Source organism: Chelonia mydas, chromosome 7 (genome assembly GCF_015237465.2).
Source record: "Chelonia mydas isolate rCheMyd1 chromosome 7, rCheMyd1.pri.v2, whole genome shotgun sequence".
Classification (NCBI taxonomy): Eukaryota; Metazoa; Chordata; order Testudines; family Cheloniidae; genus Chelonia; species Chelonia mydas.
Genome location: NC_057853.1, coordinates 94048495 through 94070618, shown reverse-complemented (window position 1 = coordinate 94070618; position 22124 = coordinate 94048495). Strand labels below are relative to the sequence as shown.

The window sequence follows — 22124 nt, the reverse complement described above, 5'->3', positions numbered from 1 at the left end:
GCATTATTCTTTGCTAAGCGTATTGGGACACAAAGGGTGAAATCCTGGCCCCACTGAAGCCCGTGCGGGTTTTGCCGCTGACTTCAGTAGAGTTGGGATTGGACCCTGGGGATGGTCTAGGTGGCTGGGCATAGGACGGGGGTCGGGACTCTTGAGTTCAATTTCCCCGTTTACCACTGGTTCCAGATCTGACACTGGGCAAGTCATCTGATCTCCCTATACCAGCCTCCAAGAGGAGTCCTTTGGTTTCACCTTGGTAACACGCTTGGAGCGCCTATGGGGCCAAGGGCTATGTGGGGGCCAGGCACTAGCTGAGCCGCAGCTTTGAGAGGGTTGGGTGCCTCCCTTCCATTTAGGAGATAATAATCACCCCCCCTGAAAACTGCTGATTTGCGTGCCAGGAAAAGCCTAAGTCATCTGCCCGCCGCTGAGTCCTTTAGTGGTGTATAATGGCCGAGGAAGCGTGAGCCCTGAAGCCCCCTCTAGGTCTCCAACCCACTGGAGTGCTCTGAGCGGGGCTGACCTGGTTCCCCTCTGTGCCCAGCTGCAGCACCCGCCGCAGCCAAGCGGGCGTGGAGCGCCGCGGAGTCCGGTTCCGACTGGGAGAGCGGCCGGTCGGAGTGCCAGTCCCCCGAGGAGCCCGGCGCCAGGGGCAGTCGCCGCTTGCGCACCGCCTTCAGCGTGGAGCAGATCAGCACCCTGGAGAGCTCCTTCAAGCGCCACAAGTACCTGGGCTCGGCCGAGCGGCGCAAGCTGGCCGCCAAGATGCAGCTGTCCGAAGTGCAGGTGAGCGGGCCTGGCGGCTGGCTGGAGGCTGGGCCGGGCTCTCTGGGGGCTCCTGGGTGACTGTGTTTCTCCTCCCCGCAGATCAAGACCTGGTTCCAGAACCGGCGCATGAAGCTGAAGCGGCAGCTGCAGGAGCTGAGGCCGGAGCCCTTCTACAGCCCCGTCCCCTTCGCAGCCCGAGGCGGGACTCTGCCCCTGCACTATGTCTACCCGGCTCAGCAGCAGCTCCTGGCTCACCTCCCCAGGCAGGAAGCCGTACCCGCCAGCTTCGCCTTCCCAGCACTGCCAGCCTCTGCCCTGAGCCCCGCCAGCACCTACGCGGGGGAGCCAGGCTTTTGGCAGGCGCCCTGCTTTGTGGGCTACAGAGACTCCAGGGCTTTCTTGCTGCCCATTTGAACTCGCTGGGCTGGGCTGTGACTCAGAGAAGGATTTGCACTAACGCTGGCTCCGCGAGGTCGCCTAGGCTTGTAACTGCCTGGTGTGTTTATGATGCGATCCCCTCTTACATAGCGACAGTATTTTATACGGACACTTACATGTGGATAATGGGGCCGAGTATTAACATGATGCGGTACGGTCCAATAAAACCAAACACCTACCAGCTTTCACTCTGCTTCCTTGCACAAGACCTCGGGAGCCCTTACTTGCCATAACCGTGAACACAGCCTCTTTCTTTCCTTCCTTCCTCCCTCCCTCCCTGCCTCCTAAATTCAGGATGTCAACTAATCTGCAAGACCCTGACTCAAACCTTTCCCTTCCATGGGCCCTGGAATAGGCTCCTATATAGATTTTCAGTCTGGGCTGGTTTAATAGTCTCGGCTTGGAGAGCACCTTTTTAGGGAAGTGAGTTGAGAGTTCAAGATTCCTAATCGGGAGAAACTCAGTACCCTGCCAAACCACCCAGCAGCCAACAAAGTGTTGAACCTTGCAGTGTGCACACAATGGGTGAAATCCTGTGCTCAGAGCAAAATTCCCATTGACTTCAATGGACTTGATTGCCGCCAGGATTTCACACTGTGTTGCATTTTAGTGCTGCTGCCTGACCCTTGTTACAGAAGCTCCTGTACTTGCCCTGCTCTGGTTAAAACTGTTACTACTGTAGACGCTCCAGCATGATCCAGTTTAAATGACTAGGAGTGAAATCCTGGCTCCACTGAAGTCAATGGCAAAACGCCTACTGAGTGACTTCAGTGGGGCCAGGATTTCACCATAGGAAGTTTGCTACTGGCACAAACAGGAACAAGATTGTGCCCTGTGTCTTCAACTACTTCCTGGGTGGGTCTGCTTCTATTTTATTTAATCTGACAGCACTAATATATACTGACCATAGGATTCATTTTCAGATTTATTCATGCATCTAAAATAAGGTGTTAATATTTGGGAAATCAGCTTCCTACATTTAAGCATACAATGGTCATTCTAAGAGATGGTCCAAAATAGGGCCTGCAGCTCTTATTCACATGAAAAACAAATAGCTACATCAGTAGGATTACTCTTGTAACCTTGAGCAAGGGCTTTCAGGATCAGGCCAATCACAGTAGTGACTGACCTGGAGGAACTACTATGTTTTGCAAAATTAGAAAGGAATGGAAGACAGATTTACATGAGAGGCCCTGATAGTCTGTGGTGGAACAAGTATGACATGGACAAAACTACATATGTGTGTGCATAGCAGACTGGCTAGTGCACTTTACTTTTTAATATTTATACACTAGTGCTACATTTTAAATGTATTTTTGTGCTAGCCAGCCAATTATTGGGGGATACCTTTTAAAAGACCCAAAGTGTATAGACAAATTAGATTGGCAATTTTTAAAAAAAGTATAACATTTTAACTCCCCACTCTGAAACACACCACCCCATCCTTTGAGATTTCTTTAATACCAAGTACCATGAAAGGGTAGGGTGTTTCCCTTTTTGCTTGTTTGTTTTTTGTTTTAACAAATTAACATGCAAAAATAAATAATCCCTAGCTCAACCAAGTGTGGTTAAATGACAATGTTAAAAATATAGATGTTCCTGGAAATGTGCTTCTGGGAAGCCTTCTGCAAAATAACACCATACTCATCTGAACTCATCCCACCCAGACTAATCCATATGTACTTTTCTATTTACTATTATCATTGATCCAGCCTTGCAAAGTCTTTGTTATCTTAGACTCCTGTCAGTCTGGGGTCCCATCATAATGATATTTGGAAACTCCATAGCATCAATCAGGTGTAAAGTTGCCTACAATAAAATCCAAAGATAAAGTATTGGTTAGTCTGGCTCATTTATATTTTGCTCTGAGATGCACTGTTGGTTTTTTGTATTTTATTTAAATACTACTACTACTTTAAATAAGAAATTCACAATCAGCAAGGGCCCATTGGCAGCCCATGGAAATCAATGGAAATGCGGGACAAGGGGGAAATAAGCTGGAAAGGATTGTTCTAGTTTCATTGACTTCAACTGAGCTATAAAAAGTTACATCAACTGAGGATCTACCCCAAGGTATTTTGAAAGACTTCCATTGGTTTCAGATCTGGTATCCTACACTGCATCCCTTTAAGCTGTTCTGACCCCCTGGCCCATGCATATGGCCTTGTTTTGCTTTCTCCCTCGTGCACTCCTGAATAGGCTGGCCTGGTGCTGAGCTAGAATGCATACAGCAAGAGACTGTAAACTTGGTCTTCTGAACAGGGTCCCTAGTATGGAAGCTAAATCCATATTTTGAGATTTTTTTAACATGGCTCTTACTGCTGTTAACATTCTCTATAATGTTCAATTCAGGGAACATATCAACATTTCTGGTTTAAAACTACATCTTAATATTTGCTTGGATGGGGGTCAAAATAGGTGCCCAGGAAAAATAGAGGTTTGTGGAGTAAAATGTTCTTCTGGGCTATAAGAAATAAACCAAGGGTTTGCCTGCTATTTGTGTGACCTTTTTAGAAACCAAAAGCAAAATGAGTGGATTTGATTGAGGAAAGAGTTTTGAATGCAACCTAAATTAGTTGTAGATTTAAACGTTATTTCTGAAATGCAGACTTTGTCCTCATGTGAAGCAGCTACATTGATCAACAGAAGAAAGCCAACCTTCTAGGATTATGAATTGTACCTCTTCAATGTATTAATGTATTAAGATATCTCCAAGGAAGCTTTCATAGGGTAGGTTTCAGAGTATGCTTGTGCTTAAATAAATTTGTTGGTCTCTAAGGTGCCACAAGTACTCCTCTTCATATGGTAGATACCTTATCAGGTCTAAAGCAGTCAAATTTTAAAGAGGGTCAATCAGTCAATGTCTATCAATATGTGTTTACATGAAAGCCTCTAAATGTATCTGCTTTATTGTGTCTGTTATATACTTCATGGGATTATTGTTATACAGGCAAAGATTAGAGTAACTCACTAAAACCGATGAAGTGAGCTGTAGCTCACGAAAGCTTATGCTCAAATAAATTGGTTAGTCTCTAAGGTGCCACAAGTACTCCTTTTCTTTTTGAATACAGACTAACACGGCTGTTACTCTGAAACCTGTCACTAAAATCCATACACTATAAAGTGGGGCATGGAACTCAGCTTCAAAATGCCTTGGATGGGGGTGGGCGGATTCTGCTTTTCCTGCCTGGAAAAAAGTGAAGTTTGAAGGTATTAGTGAATGGCATAATTAGCCTGCCCCCAAGACCCACCCATCCAGTAATTATTTCCCCACTCTCATCTGAAGGATGGGAAGCCTCCTGGCTGTTAGCCTGACTGGCAGGGAGGAGATAAATCATGGCTGAAAGAAGGGGGAAAGGGGAGACAACTGAAAGAAGGAAAAAAAACAGGAGAGGAGAAGGTGATGAAGCAAATATGAGTCAGAAAACCCGAAGGGAGAGGGAGAGCGCGCAGGTAGTGGTGCTATGGGAGAGGGAAGGGAAGACAAGACATGGGAATAGTAATCAGGAAACTCCATCACCAGGGCCCATAACACAAGTTTACAAGGCCCTGGGGAAGAGGGGACTGCGAGGGTCTCAGATTTCTTATTTTATGAAAATGCCCCCAGGCTGTCTGGCTTTCACAAAACATTTTATGAAGAATCAGGGCTCACGGAAGCTCCCCTAGAAATTCAAACCTGGAGCAAATCCTCCTTCCCATAGCATCTTCTCCCCCTCCACCCCATCCCTTCTCTTTCCTCCACTCTAATTTCACTCAGAAATAGCTGCCCTGCTCACAGCTCCTCCTCAGGTACTTTGTCCCTGGGAGTCCATTTCTGGGGTTTGGGAAGGCACCTCAGGAACCGGGCGAGACGCAAAGGAGGAGCCTGCATTGCCTCTATCACTTCTTTCTATTTGGGCTTCTGTTTAAAATTCTTTATTTCAATAACTGGGCTGAGGACTTTCCATTTCCAAGACAACTGCGCAGTTAGCCATTGCAGTAGCTACTCGTTGCACGGACCCCGAAATGACAATGGCTTCTGAAGGGCAATAAAATAATTGCAAGGGTCTGAGCTATGCAGTAGCTGTGGAATCTGACTGCCTATGAGGTATTACGCTTTGCATGTTATCTTCCTCATCTCCAGCACTTCACATACAGGGCAGTAAAGCTACTTCTTCAAACAGCTCCTAGTTAGCTGCCCCTACAGCGCCTGAGGCCAGAGGTGCTGGAACAATTTCTGAGGTGGGGGTGCTGAGAGCCATTGAACCAAACTGTAAATCCTGCCTATGATGGAAACCACTTGAAGTCAGGGGGTAGGGAGCACCCCTAGTGTCAGCACCTATGCTTAAGGTCTCCTTTTATGGTCTAATGGGCCTTCTCTTCATAGGAGGGCCCCTTTAGAAGTAGGCTTGAGTTAGAAAAGCAAGAGAATTTGATCATAGTGCAAATAATCACATACAACCATATCTGGTTTTATAATGAATGCACAGTTCTTCACAAACTAATTAGTAGCAACTGCTCATTCCCAGTTTCTCGCCCCTACCAGGATTTAAGACTATATCATGCTGTAATGTAACCCCAAGCGTATTGCCTTGCTATGGGGTGCATACATGCAATCGCATTCCCAGCGTTCTCCCTTCAACAACAAAATCATAAGGTTGGGATAACGCCACATTGGTCTCGATTTCGTGTGTGTTGCATGCACACACATTGTTTGCACCTGTGGAAATTACATCCAGACAGCTGGAAATATTCCTATTTGACAGATACATTTCAAAGTTTAGCTATAAGGGTTAGGCCTGGGTGCGTGAAAACGATGCAGCATATCACTGTGCATTGCAATGATTCCTGAACGGGAGTCCTTTTGTCTTTGGCTTTGGGCGCTGGGAGAAAACTACTGCGGGAAAAAAAGGACAGGGCAGAAACACCTTGTCACCACTTAAGAAGGTGCTAATGAGCACTTTGCATAATGACTATTCAACCACCGCCTGAAATCTTCTAGCATTTGGCAACATTAACTAGAAACTGTGTGGCCCGATTTATGCCAAAATCTGCCTGTATGACTGTGAGATAGTTTTACTGGGTTAAACTTCCAAGTGTAATATAGCAACTCTGGCATCCACCTGACAAATACCAGTTGTATCTGGCAACAACTAAAAGAAGGAGGAGTACTTGTGGCACCTTAGAGACTAACAAATTTATTTGAGCATAAGCCCATGTTCTCTGTGTGTATATGTATCTTCCTATTGTGTTTTCCACTGCATGCATCCAAGAAGTGGGTTTTGGCCCAGGGGGGCTTATGCTCAAATAAATTGGTCTCTAAGGTGCCACAAGTACTCATTGTTCTTTTTGCTGATACAGACTAACAGGGCTACCACTCTGAAACCTGTTTTAACTAAACATCTCTAGAATAATGATTGAGTTTAAGTGAAACAGAACTGTGCAAATACATTTTTGCCAGCAGTCCATTCCACTTTATTAAGCATGATTATATTATATATGTTGCAAAAATACCGCTCTGTTTTGTTTTTGCAAGTTTGTTTTTCCAGACATAGTGTTTAATTTTTACTTGTGAACAGACGGCTGAAGTTTTATAGCAACACGTATAATGTGTAGTATACACTGTAGCGAATTCCATCCCCAAAGAACCCACATCGCTTAGTAATTCCGCATAAGCTTGGGTTGGGACACTAAAGTGCAACTACTTCGGGGTTAGAGGGAGACGGTCAATTGCTATGCAGCACACTGGACACCAAGTAGACAGAGGAATAAGAGCTGCTGACCCAGTGGCAAGCCCTGTCTCCGCAGCAAACTTTGGGTCCTCACTTCCAAACGGCCAGAGAGATAGAGAAACTGAGATCACGCTTTAATACACAAAAGCATGGACTGATAGCAACTAAAATGTGTGTGAATTACCCTGCAGAGGAGGGTTGGGTGGGTTTTTCCACCAGCAGATTTGAGCAAGTCCCTTATTTTGGGCAAGACATCCCCTTTTGTCTCTTTAATCGCATTTGGGGGTCAGGTACAATAAGCGATCAGTACTGGAATGTTCTCACTGAGGACAGCGTGATGCTAGTGAGTAAAGTTTCCCCTTTGTACCGTAGAAAGTAAGGTATTTGGGGAGTGAAAGCGAGTTCCTTGTGCCTTTGAAAAAGCAGCGCAGTGAAACTGCTATTATTGTTCTACCATCGGCTTTCTTACGACACATCTGATGGGTCGCGGGACCTGCGATGGAGAGATTCGCTCCTAGGGAGGAAAAAGCTAGAATGCAAAATCGCTCCAGCAGCGACTTCAAAGTTCCGCTGCCAATCATTTCTGCCCCTGCAGCGTGGGGAACATGATTTCATTAGCAAGGCAATAATGCCAGAGATGTCTGCAGCCTGCGCTTGCTTAACCGCCTTTATCCAATTTGGCCAGAGTAGTTTGCCAGGATACTAGAGGGTTGGCCAGAATATTTGGACCCCTGCTGCTCGCAGACTCGGTGGAGCCACTCAAGGGACCGGGTTTCAAACCAGGTGAAGCAATTCCGTGCTGTGTGCTAATCGGGAGAGAGCTCACACTGCAGGGCCATTAGATCTAATTGCTGTCCATTATCTCTTTCTTTGATAGGTAATTAGATGACAATTAACTTGGAAAAGCCCAGAGGGCTTGGAGTCGAGAAGGGGGAGGAGAGACCTTCAGATTTCAGTACATGCTCTGTGCAAAGCCTAACTTTTCCTTTCAGCTGCCTACAAACAAACCTAGTGCAGAAAAGGATTTCTTCTCCTCTCACAGAAAAAAATTCTGTGCTATGATTTTAATGGACCCAAAAGTAAAATAATTCTGTAATCAAAAAGACAAGTTTCCTCCTTTCCACAAAGATCTATTTCTAACCCAGGTAACTTCTTATTTATTATCTGGAGTAACTGTGTTTTCACATTTGAAAAATATACTGTAAAGGTGTCGGGGTTCTTTGGACGTCCCTCAGCTGTTTTGAGGTGTTGAGTGAAGGATTGACCTTAGGTTAATTACACGTGCCTTACTTTATTTGGTCATCTTGTGGTCGTTTAATTTTCGAAGAGCTAAATGAGATTTTCAAAATCCGGTTTTAAAATGATCACTCCCACAATTGTGATGTAATTGCCCAAATAGGGAAATCGACGTATTGCAACATGCGATCAAATTTTAAAATTGTATTTCAAAAAAGGGCGGCATTATAAAGGGGGATATTTTAAAACGACTCCGCAACATCCCCATAATTGTTACCAGTATTCTGCCTCCAGCTGTAACGAAGGGAGTGAGGGGGCAATGGCCAGGTTAGTGTTCACGGGTACTTCAAATAAAAAGGCATTTACTCTTAAACAAGTAATCTCGTTGATGCCTAATTGACTATCTAATAGCATGTATCAGTGCATCAAAGCCTCGCTGAATAAACTTGTTAGCATTTCTAAGGGGGGCAGTGAGCGTTACAAACAGTGATCAATTTTCTTATCAGCCATACTTAGAAGGAAGCTGCCCCTCTGAGCAGATAACGATGTGTGTGCCTAAGTGAAGTACTGGGATTCATTGTCTCCCATGGAAAGTCTGAGAACAATCAAAGCTGAAGGGGCTGAGGACAGTGAGAGTTTCCCCAGTTCGGGTCCCTTTGATCAGCAAACCCGGCCACGTGAGATGCTCCTAGACTTCTGGCGCCTTTCAGTGGGGTGGGTATGGTTTGTGCCCCATTATGTGCCTGGGGAAAGGTCTATGGGTGGAAATATAACTCTTCTCTCTCAATAAAACTCTTATGCCCTTTCATCGATAGAGTGAATCTTGGTGTGCATTTAAATAACATATATGGATCTCATCCAAAATATATACCCTCCTTTTGGGTATATCTCATTTAATCAATCCCCTGTAATTTCAGTGGCCTTGGGTATAGGTGCACCTTAGTCCTTCCTGTTCTCTGCCTGTTGCACACAATAATTTAATTGCCTCAGGGCTGTAATACTGTGGCTTAGTTCTGGTTGTTGGTTAGGTGTTGGGGTGGCTGAGTGGCAGTTAGTGGCCTGTGATATATGGGAGGACAGACTATATGAGCTGCTGGGCTCTTCCAGCCATGTTTCTAATGAACCCAACAGCAAAGCACCCCTGAGAGCAGCAAGGGGCCCAGTTTCTACTGGGCTGACTCAGCCCTTCCACACTTAAAAAGGAAGTATCACAGAGTATGCTATGAGTGACTTTTCCATAGGATAGCCTTGCTGTGTGAACAGTAAGGGCTTTCTTGTGACTTTGGCTTCCAAGGTCACACAGGGTGGGGAGGGTATATGGAGGTCAGCTGCAGTAGCAGCTCCTAGACATATTCTGGTTGCCTTAGATGCTGCTACCCAGGGTTCAATGCACCACACATCAGCTGTGATCAGACAACTGATGCACAGAAAAGGAACCAAACAGAGGAACACTTGGTTTATTTCTTTCATTGCATGGGTCCACCATATAATGTCCTTCTGGGGGATCTTACTGGTACCAAGGCCCCCAAACTAGGAGTTTGCACCAAAGGTCTTGGTCAAAATTTCCCCTCCTGTTATTGCACTATTTGCCTCTTGGCTAGTGTCCTTCACCCCAGATATGACTGATTTTCTGTAGTGTTGTATGTCTCTAACTGGGGACATCATTATGGAATCCTAGGAGCTGAAACCTGTTTTATATTTGTAAGGTATTACACTTTACAAGAGGGAGAGCAGAACCTCCGAAGCTGAACTTGGAGGAATTAAGTCATTGCATCATAAATATTGATAACATGGAAAAATGGTAGGGAAATATTTTGTCAATAACTTATTTGCATTTTATGTGTATGCAGAGGTTATATGAAAGTTAGGGATTCTCTTTTTCAAAACCAAGAATAGTCAAATTTGCATAGTTTACCATTTTTATTCATAAATATAAAATAAAGTGACAACAAAAATCATGGAATTCAGAAGATAGGTACATCCCATCCCATCCTATTGGCTTTAGTTACAAGCAGAGACAATTCTAAGCATAAGGGGTCTAAACAATTGCTTAGGGCCCCAAGCTGCTCAAGAGGGTCCCCTATTAATTGTTAGTATGTGTTGAGGGTGGGAGGGGAATATTCCTGCTTAGAGTCCACAATGGGGGAGCACTGGCACTGGTCTGGTTATAAATTTGATCCCTTGTATGTATTATAAACTCCTCAGGACTGATATCTCGCTCCTATTACACATGTGAACTATTCGTAGTAATGGGACAGGTGGGTGTAGGCCCTCCTCAGCTAAAGTGGTAGAAGCACTGAACCCAAGCTACTATTGAATTCTGGGAACAACAAACAAACAAACAAAAAAAAAAACAGGAGAGGGAATGCAGTCAAAGGTTAATAACAAGGGATCTGGGAGGACACCAAGCAGAGAACCCAAGGCAATGCCCAACGCTCCTCAAAGGCATCTAAGGTGTCAGTGGACACTGCCCACAGGAACTCTGTCCAGAGGCATGAACATATAAGGAGCCAGAAGTCCAGAGTATCCCCCATCAAGCTTCTTCCTCCTGGTATGATAAATGGCTGACTTGGCCATCCCTAGGAGGAGGTTGATGAGGAGGTCTTGTGACTTTGAGGCCATGGATAGGGTGTACATAGAGCAGGACATGTTAGGAAAAGTGCAGCCAGAACCTCATTAAGAGGTTCTGGAGGACCCACAAGAGTAGCTGTAGCCTGACACGCTCTATATATTTGTGTGTGAGGATCTTCCTCTGGCTGCAGAAAACACAGGTGTTGGGAGTTCAAGAACCATGGCAGGAATATGCCTGTGCTCACAGCTCCATGAAGGAGCCACCAGCTAATATCCCTGGTGGGCCCTGGGACCAGAGTCGAGTAACAACTAGCCAAACAGAGTTCCTCATCTTCCTTAGATAGCAACATGTCCTGCCTCTGGGTGTCAAGGTAGGACATGTGGGTGAGGAAGTGGATGGTATGAAGCATGAGCATGGACAAGCATTTCCTGGGTATGGTTTGGAGTCAGTTTGGATAGATGGTGTTCAGTTAGGGTTACCATATGTCTGGGTTTTCCCAGGCATTGCCTCTTTTTTTTGATCCTACACCTTCTATCTGCGCAGATTTTTTTCAAATAACAGGCAATGTCTGGGATTTTTGCGGAACAGTCATTGCAGCTCAGAAAGAGCCCTGAGTGGTCTGCTTCCTGATTGATCCCTCCCTGCATCTGCAGGTGATTGGTCCATTCACCTGCAGTCACAGCTGCGAGATCCCACCCACCCAGGCCCCGGGTCCCAGACTTAGGGTGGGGGGTCCCAGAGGGAGGCACTGACTGATGGCTGGCACTGCGTCCTGGGCTTGCGCCAGCCACTCTGCCATCATGACAGGGAGTGACACTGCCCCCCACCTCCAGTGAGTATCCCTTTCACAGGTATCCCTTCTAGCACTCCCCAAATGCCCCTCCCAGGATGCACATATCCCTCCAGTATCCCCTCCTGCACCCCCAGGGTATCCTTCCCCCCAGTATACACGCGCACACCTCCAGCACCCCCATCTGCACCTCCCTCCCAAGCCCTCTCCTTCCCTCCAGCACCCCTCTCACTCTAGCAGTGACCTCTTTTTGGAACCTGAAATATGGTAACCCTGTGTTCAGCCAACTGAAGTTGCATGTCGGAGGTGGCCGAGGAGGGTTGTGGAGCAGAGGCCTGATGACGAGTTCTGGTGGTCCAGGGGGTAAGAGGCAGAGGGTGACCAGATGTCCTGATTTTATAGGGACAGTCCCAATATTTGTCCTATATAGGTGCCTATTCCCCTGCCACTCCTCTTTCCACACTTTCCTCCCCCCCCGCCCCCATTCTCATTTTTCACACTTGCTATCTGGTCACCCTAGAGAGGCTGGCAGGGAACACCCTCCCACAGGACCACCTGGAGGAAAGCAAGAGAAGCAGGAGACAAGGTTGCCTTCACCTACTGGAGCACATGACAGGGGACATGCAGGGTGGACAGCCCCATTCACTGGCTATGTGCCACAGCATCCACCCAATCCTTCTGATCATAGTCCAGGAGGTCTCCAACTCTAGTGGTACTAGCCAGGACCAACCTCCAGTGCACCAAGGGGCACTCTGTCACCTGCACACCAAGGTGTGGATTGTGTAGTGGGGGCTCTGTGAGGAGGTCCTTCCCCTCAGCTGCCACTGTGGACCCCGTCTCTGAAAGTAGCTTCCAGGGCGTGGTAGAAGACTGACTGCTCAGAACTGTCTTGGGGGAGACCCCTCAGCTCAAAGTAAAATTGCTGCCGGTTGTATCAGAGGCAGTGGAAGAAAGCATGCACCAGCATGCTCCATGTGGACTTCCTGCACTGTAAAGCTGTCTCTGCAGAGCCTGACGGTGAAAGGCATGGACCTTGCTGTGGATGCAGTCCAAGTCCTGGCTGACCTCCAGGGGGAGGCTCAGGACCCCTGCAGAGACCCAGTGTGGCCCTGGCCAGAAAAACTCCAGGTTCATCTTCTGGAGGCTGGCTGATGCCAGAGCATTGACAGGACCAGCTTGTTGATCATCAGTGCCCTCCCCTGTAGGGAAAGGCACCGGAGCAGCCCTGTCCACCTATGCAATTGGTCAGCTGCTCTGGCCTCGAGATCACCCCAATTCTCCATTGGGGAGGGATCAATGACAGAAATGTAGACACCCAGACAAAGCACTGGACCCACACCCCAACAGATGGCCCACAACATGGGTGGGAGGGAGCTAGAATGAGGGCCACCCATTCCCCACCACCAGGCCAAAGCTCTTGACCCAGTGGACCTGGGCAGAGGATGCTACCAAATAAATGGCTTGGCAAGTCTCTGCTTTTGCCAGGTGTCCTGGGCCAAGGGTGCCAGAACTGGGGGGTACCTAGCCTGTCCACTTTTCACCACAGGCCTCCCCACCCCTCCTTTTCCCCCCAAGGCTCCATTCCCCTGGCCAGGCCGGGGAGTCTGGCTGGGGAGCCCGGACAGCATGCTGCTCTGAGCTGCAGACCCTCCACCTGTCTGGGGTGGGGGTGAGGGGGACTGAGAGCAGTTCCCAGCACATGTCCCTGTCCCCCAGGCCCTCTGCCCAGGGCAGGTGGAGGGTCCACGGCTCCCCACAGCTGCCCATCTCTTACTATGGCTGAGCTGCAGCTCCAAGGCCCTGTTCCCCGGCCAGAGCTGGGTCAAGGGGAGCTGCAAACCCTCCACCTACCCTGGGAACAGGTAGTCGGAAACCCTCTGCAAACCCTCTACTTGCCCCTGGGCAGGTGGAGGGTCTGTGGCTCCCGGACCACACTGGCTTTCGTCTTGGCTGGGGGCAGGGCCTCATATGGAAGGGGCAGAGCCTCAGTCGGAAGGGGGAGGAAGGGGCCCTGGAGGGGTCAGGAGTCCCTGCTGGCCCCCACACTTTTGGGAAGGCTCTGCTACACCTGTCCCGGGCCCTAAGTCAGAAGTAGCACATCTTCAGAATACGCCAACAGAACCACCCACAAATCCAGCTATGACATGTCTGTAGAGCAGTGGTTCTCAACCAAGGGTATGTGTACCTCTGGGGGGTATGCAGAGGTTTTCCAGGGGGTACATCAACTCATCTAGATATTTGCCTAGTTTTACAATAGGTTACATAAAAAGCACTAGTGAAGTCACTACAAACTAAAATTTCATACAGACAATGACTTGTTTGTACTGCTCTATATCCTATATGCGGAATTGTAAGTACAAGATTTATATTCCAATTGATTTATTTTATAATGATATGGTAAAAATGAGAAAGTAATCCATTTTTCAGTAATAGTGTGCTGTGACACATTTGTATTTTTGTGTCTGATTTTGTAAGAAAGTAGCTTTTAAGTGAAATGAAACTTGGGGGTACGCAGGACAAATCAGCCTCCTGAAAGGGGTACAGTAGTCTGGAAAGGTTGAGAGAGACTACTAGAGCACCTAGCAATCTAAACAAATAGGGGCTAAAATGACTCCATTCAACTCAAGTAGCCCTCTGACTGTTTCACCTGCTCATTGCTGATACAGATGTGAATGGAGATTTGTTTCCTATTCCAACTTTTATACTCAACTTATCCAGACACAATACTTGACCATGTCTTCCACTGTTGCCAGCTCTCTTGGCTAAATCACCAGGTATTTAATGTTTTTCTGAAAGCTTCAATTGCTGGGATCAGAATAGTGCATGAAAATCTCAGATTTCTTAAAAGAGAGAGAGTCTCTAGTCCTCAGAGCTGTTATAGAGACAGGGACTTAAGTCCCTTCCTCTTTTCAGGTGTTTTGGTCTTCTCTCCACTGTAGCCTTTCAAGCATTGTTTGCATTAGCTTGCAATAAGGCTGTATCTGAACCATTTTTAACATTGTCTGATTTTTGTCTGTAGCTAGTAGACAGTTTTGTAAAGAAATGAGCATTTTTGTTTGTAGAACTGTAATCCACAATGGCACCTAATTTATATTTAATAGTAATACCAGAGTTTTGAGGTGAAAGATACGTAAAGGAGTCATGATGCTAGATATGCTTAAGTGTAGTTAGTCATATACCACAGGCACCATGGGAAAGGAAATGTGCAAAGATAACATCCACAGAACACTTCAGTAGAGAGCAAGTAAATCTGATTTTCATGGGGAGGGAGAGTATGTTTCAAGATACTTTTTTTTTTTTTTTTTTTTTTTTTTTTTTAAAGAGGCTAGCACTTTTAAGCTTGGAAAAGAGGAGACATGATAGAGGTATATAAAGTCATGAGTGGTGTGGAGAAAGTGAATAAGGAAAAGTTATTTACTTGTTCCCATAATATAAGAACTAGGGGCCACCAGATGAAATTAATGGGTAGCAGGTTTAAAACAAATAAAAGGAAGTTCTTCAGTCAGCGCACAGTCAACCTGTGGAACTCCTTGCCTGAGGAGGTTGTGAAGCCTAGGACTATAACAGGGTCTAAAAGAGAACTGGATAAATTCATGGAGGTTAAGTCCATTAATGGCTATTAGCCAGGATGGGTAAGGAATGGTGTCCCCAGCCTCTGCCTGTCAGAGGGTGGGGATGGATGGCAGGAGAGAGATCACTAGATCATTACCTGTTAGGTTCACTCCCTCTGGGACGCCTGACATTGGCCAGTGTCGGTAGACAGGATACTGGGCTGGATGGACCTTTGGTCTGACCCAGTATGGCCATTCTTATGTTCTCATGGTATGTGTGGTCCTAGGTCCTTATTATATTGCTATGCTAACATCAGAAATGACCAGTAATATTACTAAATGGGACCTATCACTATAAATAGGTCAGTCAGTAACTCTCTCTCTAATATTGCATGAGTGCATCATAATTCAAGCATCTGTAACTGCTGGGAGGGATCTGGGGTGGGGCAGAAAGAAAATCACTACAGATTCAAAGTATATTAATATAGCTGAAATTGTAACAAAAAAGTGGTGCCTATACTAGCTGGGTGGAGGAGCAGCTGGGGATACTTTATACATACAAAACAATATTAAAACACTGAACCATCCAGACACGTCCCAAACATCACGCTGACTCCTTTGCTAAATCTTTTACTCCTTTCTCTGGCCCCTAGCTGTCTTTGTAGATTGCAAACTCTGCTGAGCACCTCTTCTTGCCTATACAGCACGGAGCACAGTTTGGACATGACTGTACTATGAATAACAATCTGCCCGAGAGAGTCTACAATGTGTATTTACTGGATTTATTTAATGTAATGGAAATTGGATGGAAGGTCTTGATTCTAGAGTGTGCATGAGGTCACTTCACCCACCTGGATCACTAACCCACTCTATGGAGTTACACCAAGAGCTACTCTCTGGAGTAATACAGCCTTTAAACACATAGCATTACCATGGGCTGTTAGTGTGTTGGAGGCTAAGTATGAAGAAAACCACCACATTTTGGAAGGACTGGGGGAGGGATAGCTCAGTGGTTTGAGCGTTGGCCTGCTAAACCCAGGGTTGAGAGTTCAATCCTTGAGGGGGCCATTTAGGGATGGGGACAAAAATTGGGGATTGGTCCTGCTTTGAGCAGGGGCTTGGACTAAATGGCCTTCTGAGGTCCCTTCCAACTCTGATATTCTATGATTCTATGCCCCCTCTGTCCCCCTTTCTAAAACTCTGCTCCAAGCAACTTGTGAGTGGGACAGAAGAGGTGACCATAGGTTTGTAATGGCCAGGAAGGCTATTGAAATGCAGGGGGGGCTGCTTTCAGCCCAGGCCTTTCCCTCTTTATTCTGTGCTTTTCCCCAGGGTTTGTGTTTGGAGGGGAGACAGGGGCTCTAAGATCGGAATCGCCTGCCCTGCTGGCATTTCTTATTGCAAGCTCCATTTCCATTAGCCACTGACCCCTCTGCGCGGAGAGCCTTTGAAATGGACAGGGGTCCTCTGCAGAGTTAAAGTAATGAGCTCGAAGGAGAAAACAAACCGAGCAGCCTCGTAGAGCAGAGACGCTTCGCACAGGCGGCCCGTCTGAGCCCACCCTGCCTTGTACGCGTGTGTAGCGGTTGCTCTCTTGGCTCAGGGCCGTGCAGGAGCTTCGGGAAATCTCTCCCTTGCTCAGTCACGCTAAAGATCGGCCATGAACAAGCCCCAGCCCTCACTGTTTAAACCGTCAGAGACGGGACCCGGGTGTTTCCTAAGACGCAGCCCGCAGTGGAGCTGGCTGAGTCCCGTGTTAGAGGTTCCCAGCTTAGAGGCAACAGCAGCTGCTCTAACGTCCTCTGGAAGAGGAAACGCTGCGAGCAGGCAGGTGCGAGGAAGCGGCGTGTAAAGCTCGGAGGGAACTAGCTGGAGCCTGTTCCCCCGCGATAACGCTGCGGGCGAGGCGCGCGGAGCGTCCCAAAGCCACAGCTGCGAGCGATGGGAAAGGCCACAGGTCAGGGAGATCGGGGCCGGGCTCAAGCCCCCCTGGCCGTCCTGGGGCGGAGCGGAAAGGGGCAGCCTGAGGAACCCCGCCCCGCTGAAGCAGCGGAGGTCAGGACTGACCAGTGTAACAAGCCCGAGTCGGCGAGCTGTGGATAGTTGGCTGAGCGCCTGGCACGATTCAGTCACGGTTGTAGCGAACCTGTTTTCTCATGGCGACGCTGCCCGGTCAGCTCATGCCGGGGACCGGGTGTGTGTCACTATAGCTTGTGTGTTTAATCACAATCGTTTAGTTGTAATACAGCAAACAATGGGGGGAGGCGGAGCCTTTAAAGCCTACTTCTATCTGGGGTTGGAAAATAAATAGAACCCCCCCCCCCCGCCCCAAAGTGTCTTGTTAAGGTATGAATTACAGGGACAAAGGAAAGGGGGCGGGGGGGGGGACAGCATCCTCAGGGCTTGGCTGCTTTCTTTGCGCGCACAGTGGAGCCAGAACCTGCAGGTTAAAATGCCGGCTGGGCCCACCACGCCCATGCCAGCTCTGCCAGCCCTTCTCAGAAGGCCTTTTTGGGTCCATGTGGCCTGATGGTCAGCATCTGCCGCTCTCCCGAACTTCAGTGGGAAACGCGGGTCCTGGGTAAAATCTGCTCCGAGGGCCCTGCTGCCCTCCTCTTTGAGTGCAGCCACCCTGCCACTTCGGTCGAATCTCCGCGCTTTGGGAAGATTAAGAAAGATTCTTCCACTCTTACTGTAAAGTTGTGTGCTTTAATGCCCCCCCTGCATTTATAGTTAGTATAACTGTGATACAGATCAGTCCAAGTTTATAATATGCTGCAGCTCCCTGTGTTAAGACATCAGTAGCAGATGATTAGGGCGGAATTGGAAACAAAGGAAACGAGCCTCACTCACATACCATTGCATTTTCAGTGAAACTTGCCTTTGAGAAAAGAAGGGGGGATTTATGATCAATAATCTAGTTATAGGAAGAAGAAACAAACACGCTGCTCATTAGATCAGAGTTTATTGAGTCAAATCCTTCAGTTCTGGTGGGCTTCATCGGGGGCTCAGTGAGTTCACTGGAAGTTTAGCCCCTGTAAGAACAGGGCCCTGGTATCAGGATTCAGGGTTAGAGAGGGAATATCTTCTGTTTGCTCTCCCAATTAGGAACAATCTGAATATACGGTGTCCCGGTGTCTTTTATTGCCGATTCATTTGTGCTTGCGGTATGTTTTTCCACTGGCTTATCTAAACGCAGAAAATGCTCAGTGACAGGTTTTCTAATACCGTTTATGATACTTACAGTGATTAACCCCCTGGGCGGTTCTTAGCATTCTCTGCCCCTCGCATCACAGAGGCGAAGTCATGCTTTATAAATAACGTGTAAATTGGGGTGGTTTGAAGTTGATGAGGTCCTGTATCGCTTTGATCGCTAAACTTCCAGGCGTTGGTGAAAGATTGGCTACATTTCTGGCTAGACAATTGGCGCCAAATTCAAGCTGAGAGGAGTGCAGGGTTCAATTTGTACCCGTTAAACCAGAAACACAGCAATAATACAGCCCGGAGCTGGGAAATCGAGCCAACCCAGACTTTTGACGTCTCCCTACGACCTTTACAATGGACTTGGATTTGTTCCTCTCATTAGTTTGCAGCAGAAGGGATGCGGGTATTGGTAGGGAACGTAGAAGGGATTCTGATAGAAAATCGATCATGACATTTATTTACCACGTAGTAACGTTTGGTGTTACATGATTGCTAGACTACCCCTTATTCTCCCCTTAAGCAGGAGTCCCCCTACGGCTTTTGCCGACCCGAAAAATAGTTTGCAGTGTTGTAGCCTGTTGGGCTCAGGATATTGGGCAGACAAGGTGGGTGAGGTCATATCTTTTATTGGGCCAGCTAGAGAAATTGGTCCAATAGAAGATATGACCTCATCCACCTTGCCTCTGAAATATATACTGCCAGTCTAACGAGGACATTTCAAAGGATTACCTACCTGGTAGCTTCATTTAGATCTGCATTTTGAAAGGCAGGGATTGATGTAAAATCTCTGTTCTAACAGAGTTCTGGGTTGTGTTAATGGGTGATAAATGTTCTCAGACATAGAACCGGAACCTTGCATGATAAAGTTACAAAACCGCTGCTCCATTCACGCCCCTGCCCTAAGGAGCTCCCTGATTATGGCTGTAATGAGATGCGGTTGCTAATGCTTGGAGATCTATGCAATTTAAAATATGTCGTATGTGCCTTTTGTGTTAGTCCATCGATGTTTGGAAGGGACATGATTGAACCCCATCATTCTGCCATTAGCTGGAGTGTAACTGTCTTTAAAAGCCCTTTTGCTGGTCTTTTGTTCGGTGCGGCTGGAATTGTCCATGCCGCCACTCCCCGCTCCAGGGGAGAATCAGGAGGGGCCCAGAGCAGGTTTGCATTTCAAGGGGGGCAGAAACAATCCTGCAGACTCTCTGGAGCCAGGGGCTGCAGACATTTGCCAGACGTGTGAACTCTACTCCTAACTGACAGCTGTTATCTCTTTTCTCTCCGTACTTTGATGTGGATTCACACTTGCAAACGAGCCCGCGGGGGAGGGCCCCCCTATAAATAAATGGAGGCCCCCCCACCCACCCGCTTGCCCTCCCCTCCAGCCGAGCAGCGCTAGCTAGGCCGAGGGAGCTGCAGGCAGCGCCTTCCTGAGCCCAGCTCCTTCAGCCGCCGCTCGCCATGGGCGAGGCCGCCTGCTTCGTGGGCTCCCCGGCCCAGCCTGACAGCGAGGAGCAAAGGCGAGCGGGCAGGCCTCACATCTGCTGCGTGCCTCCTCCGCGGGCCCCCACCTCCTTCAGCAGGAGTCCCCGCCTGGCCAAAGCAAAGCCCAAAGAGGGAGCCACGGCCGGGGGCCAGCTCCAGCCCAGGAGCTCGTGCCGAGAGGAGCTGGAAGACACCAAGCCCCAGGAGTTGCCCAATGGCCGAGCAAGTCCCGGTAAGTCCGAGGCAAGCTCAGGGGGAGGTGGTGGCTGGTGCTGGAGGGGGAACTAGGGTCCTGATCCGGCCGAGAGGAAGAGCCTCCAGCTGGTCGGCGGGAGGGGGGGGAGGAAGGGCAGTTGCCCAGCTGCCCTGGCTGGGGGAGCAGGGGAGTCGCTCGCAAGCCAAGGGGCCCGATCAGGCTGCTTTGCCCCCGCTGGGCGCCGGAGCCCTAACCTACTCTCCGCCTTCGCAGCTCCCGAGGGCGGCTGGGTGAGCGCCGACGAGTCCTCCGGGTACGAGAGCGAAAGCGCCGCCTCCTGCATCCCCTCGCCGCCGGGGAAGGACGAGCCCCAGCAGCGCAGGGCGCGAACCGCCTTCACCCCGGAGCAGGTCGGCAAGCTGGAGAAAACCTTCAAGCGGCAGAAGTACGTGGGGGCGGCGGAGAGGAAGAAGCTGGCGGCCGCTCTTCAGCTGTCCGAGATTCAGGTCAGTGCCCAACCCCAGTCGCCGCGGCACAGAGACAGCCGGTTAGAGCCACAAGCGCCGGGCTGGGGAGCTTTGGGCCGCTCGCTGCTCTTGGTTTCGCTGCAGGGCGTGTTCAGAGACGCTGAGCCCCTCCAGCTGCCCCTTGGCTTCAGTCAGGTCCCGCAGTGCCTCAGTTTCCCCACCTCACTTGAGCAGAGAGAGCACTGATTCATACTTGTCCAGGCTCTCCATATGTAAAACCGCGCGGGTGCTTAGCATAAAGATAACTGGTTATGATTTCTTGTTGATGGGGACTGGTATTCAAATTGTCACGGCCTTGTTTACAGACACGGCCTATAAACGCAGGGCACGGCATTAAAGAAAGTGCAGGATTTACTAGAAGCCTAATTCCACGTTTTCATGCTTCCGAAGAGTATCTTTAAACTCTCTTAAACATTTGTACTTAATTTTTTTTAAAACTTAGAAATACAACCGGGATCTGATGTTGATAAATGTTCTTTTATTTGATATTCACGTGGACAGAAAACTTAGTTACTAAATAAGGCTCCGATCCTGCAAGCACTTGCTTATGCACTGTTTAACAGCTTGAGTAGAATCAGTCAAGGGCTGTTCACAATTAATGGATTTTAAGATTTGGGTCCCTAACATGCTCCCGTTGGGGTCAGTGACTTCCCATTGACTGAAATGGAAGCTGGATGAAGCCCCTGATTAGGTCTTTGCAGTAGCTATCTCTGGCAATTGCACACAGTAAATAATAAATTATGAGATTACACAATATGGAAATTTTTCTGCTGATCAGATCAATGCTTTAATTCAAGTTATTTTAACTCAGTCTACACTGTGGATCACAAGTGAGTTCAGTCACAGATGCTCTGAATACATGATAGTTTATAAATTTTTCTGTTAGGACCCTGATTTCTTTAACATTACTTTTTTTCCTCTCCCCCCCAGGTCAAAACCTGGTTCCAGAACCGCAGGATGAAACTTAAGAGGCAAATACAAGACCACCATCATAGCCTCGTATCTTCAGATCACTTCTATGGCTATAAGCAAGGGACCCCACCAAATATGTTACAGGATTATTCCCACTATCCTAGTCCACAACAACAAAGACTGCTGCCTTTTGCTCCTAATTCTGCTTTACAGTTCAACTCTTCCTTTCAAATATATGACTCCCAAAACCCATCATACTCCCTTAGGGCACATGATTTCCCTTTTTTCCACCAACACTTTCTACCACAATTCTCTGTCCATCCAGTTATACAGAACAAAATGGACAACAAGCAATTTAATCCTCTTCAAACATTATAACCAAAGCAAAGTGGAAGATATGAGAAAGGTATAATATAATACACTGTATATGGTTCACTTGTACATAAAATGTCTGTAGAAGTGTGTTTTTAATATAAAGTTTAAATATATTCATTCCTAAATTAAGTATAGTTGTATTTAATTGAGATTGAATGCTGTTAGAGGCACTCTAGCCCTAATTCTTGGGTTTATACCCATCCTATGTGATTTGAAGGTTACTGATCTGAAGGATTCTGATAGACTATGCTATCTTCCTTTAGCGTGTGGATGCTTAAAAGGATCTTTTGCTATAAATTCCATATTGACAATTAATCTGTCCACAGGAGGAGAATTCCACTGGAACTACTGCTGGCACTGGT

General features: G+C 47.7%; 1 protein-coding gene across 1 annotated transcript; it reads left to right on the top strand.

Annotated features, from left to right (window-relative positions):
* Positions 1–16855: 16855 nt before the first annotated feature.
* On the top strand, positions 16856–21891 carry LOC102939914 (homeobox protein vent1-like). Its single transcript, XM_027819264.3, has 3 exons — positions 16856–19984; positions 20222–20454; positions 21406–21891. The coding sequence occupies exons 1-3, from the start codon at positions 19729–19731 to the stop codon at positions 21763–21765; spliced, it is 849 nt and encodes a 282-aa protein (XP_027675065.3). The 5' UTR covers positions 16856–19728; the 3' UTR covers positions 21766–21891.
* Positions 21892–22124: the final 233 nt, after the last annotated feature.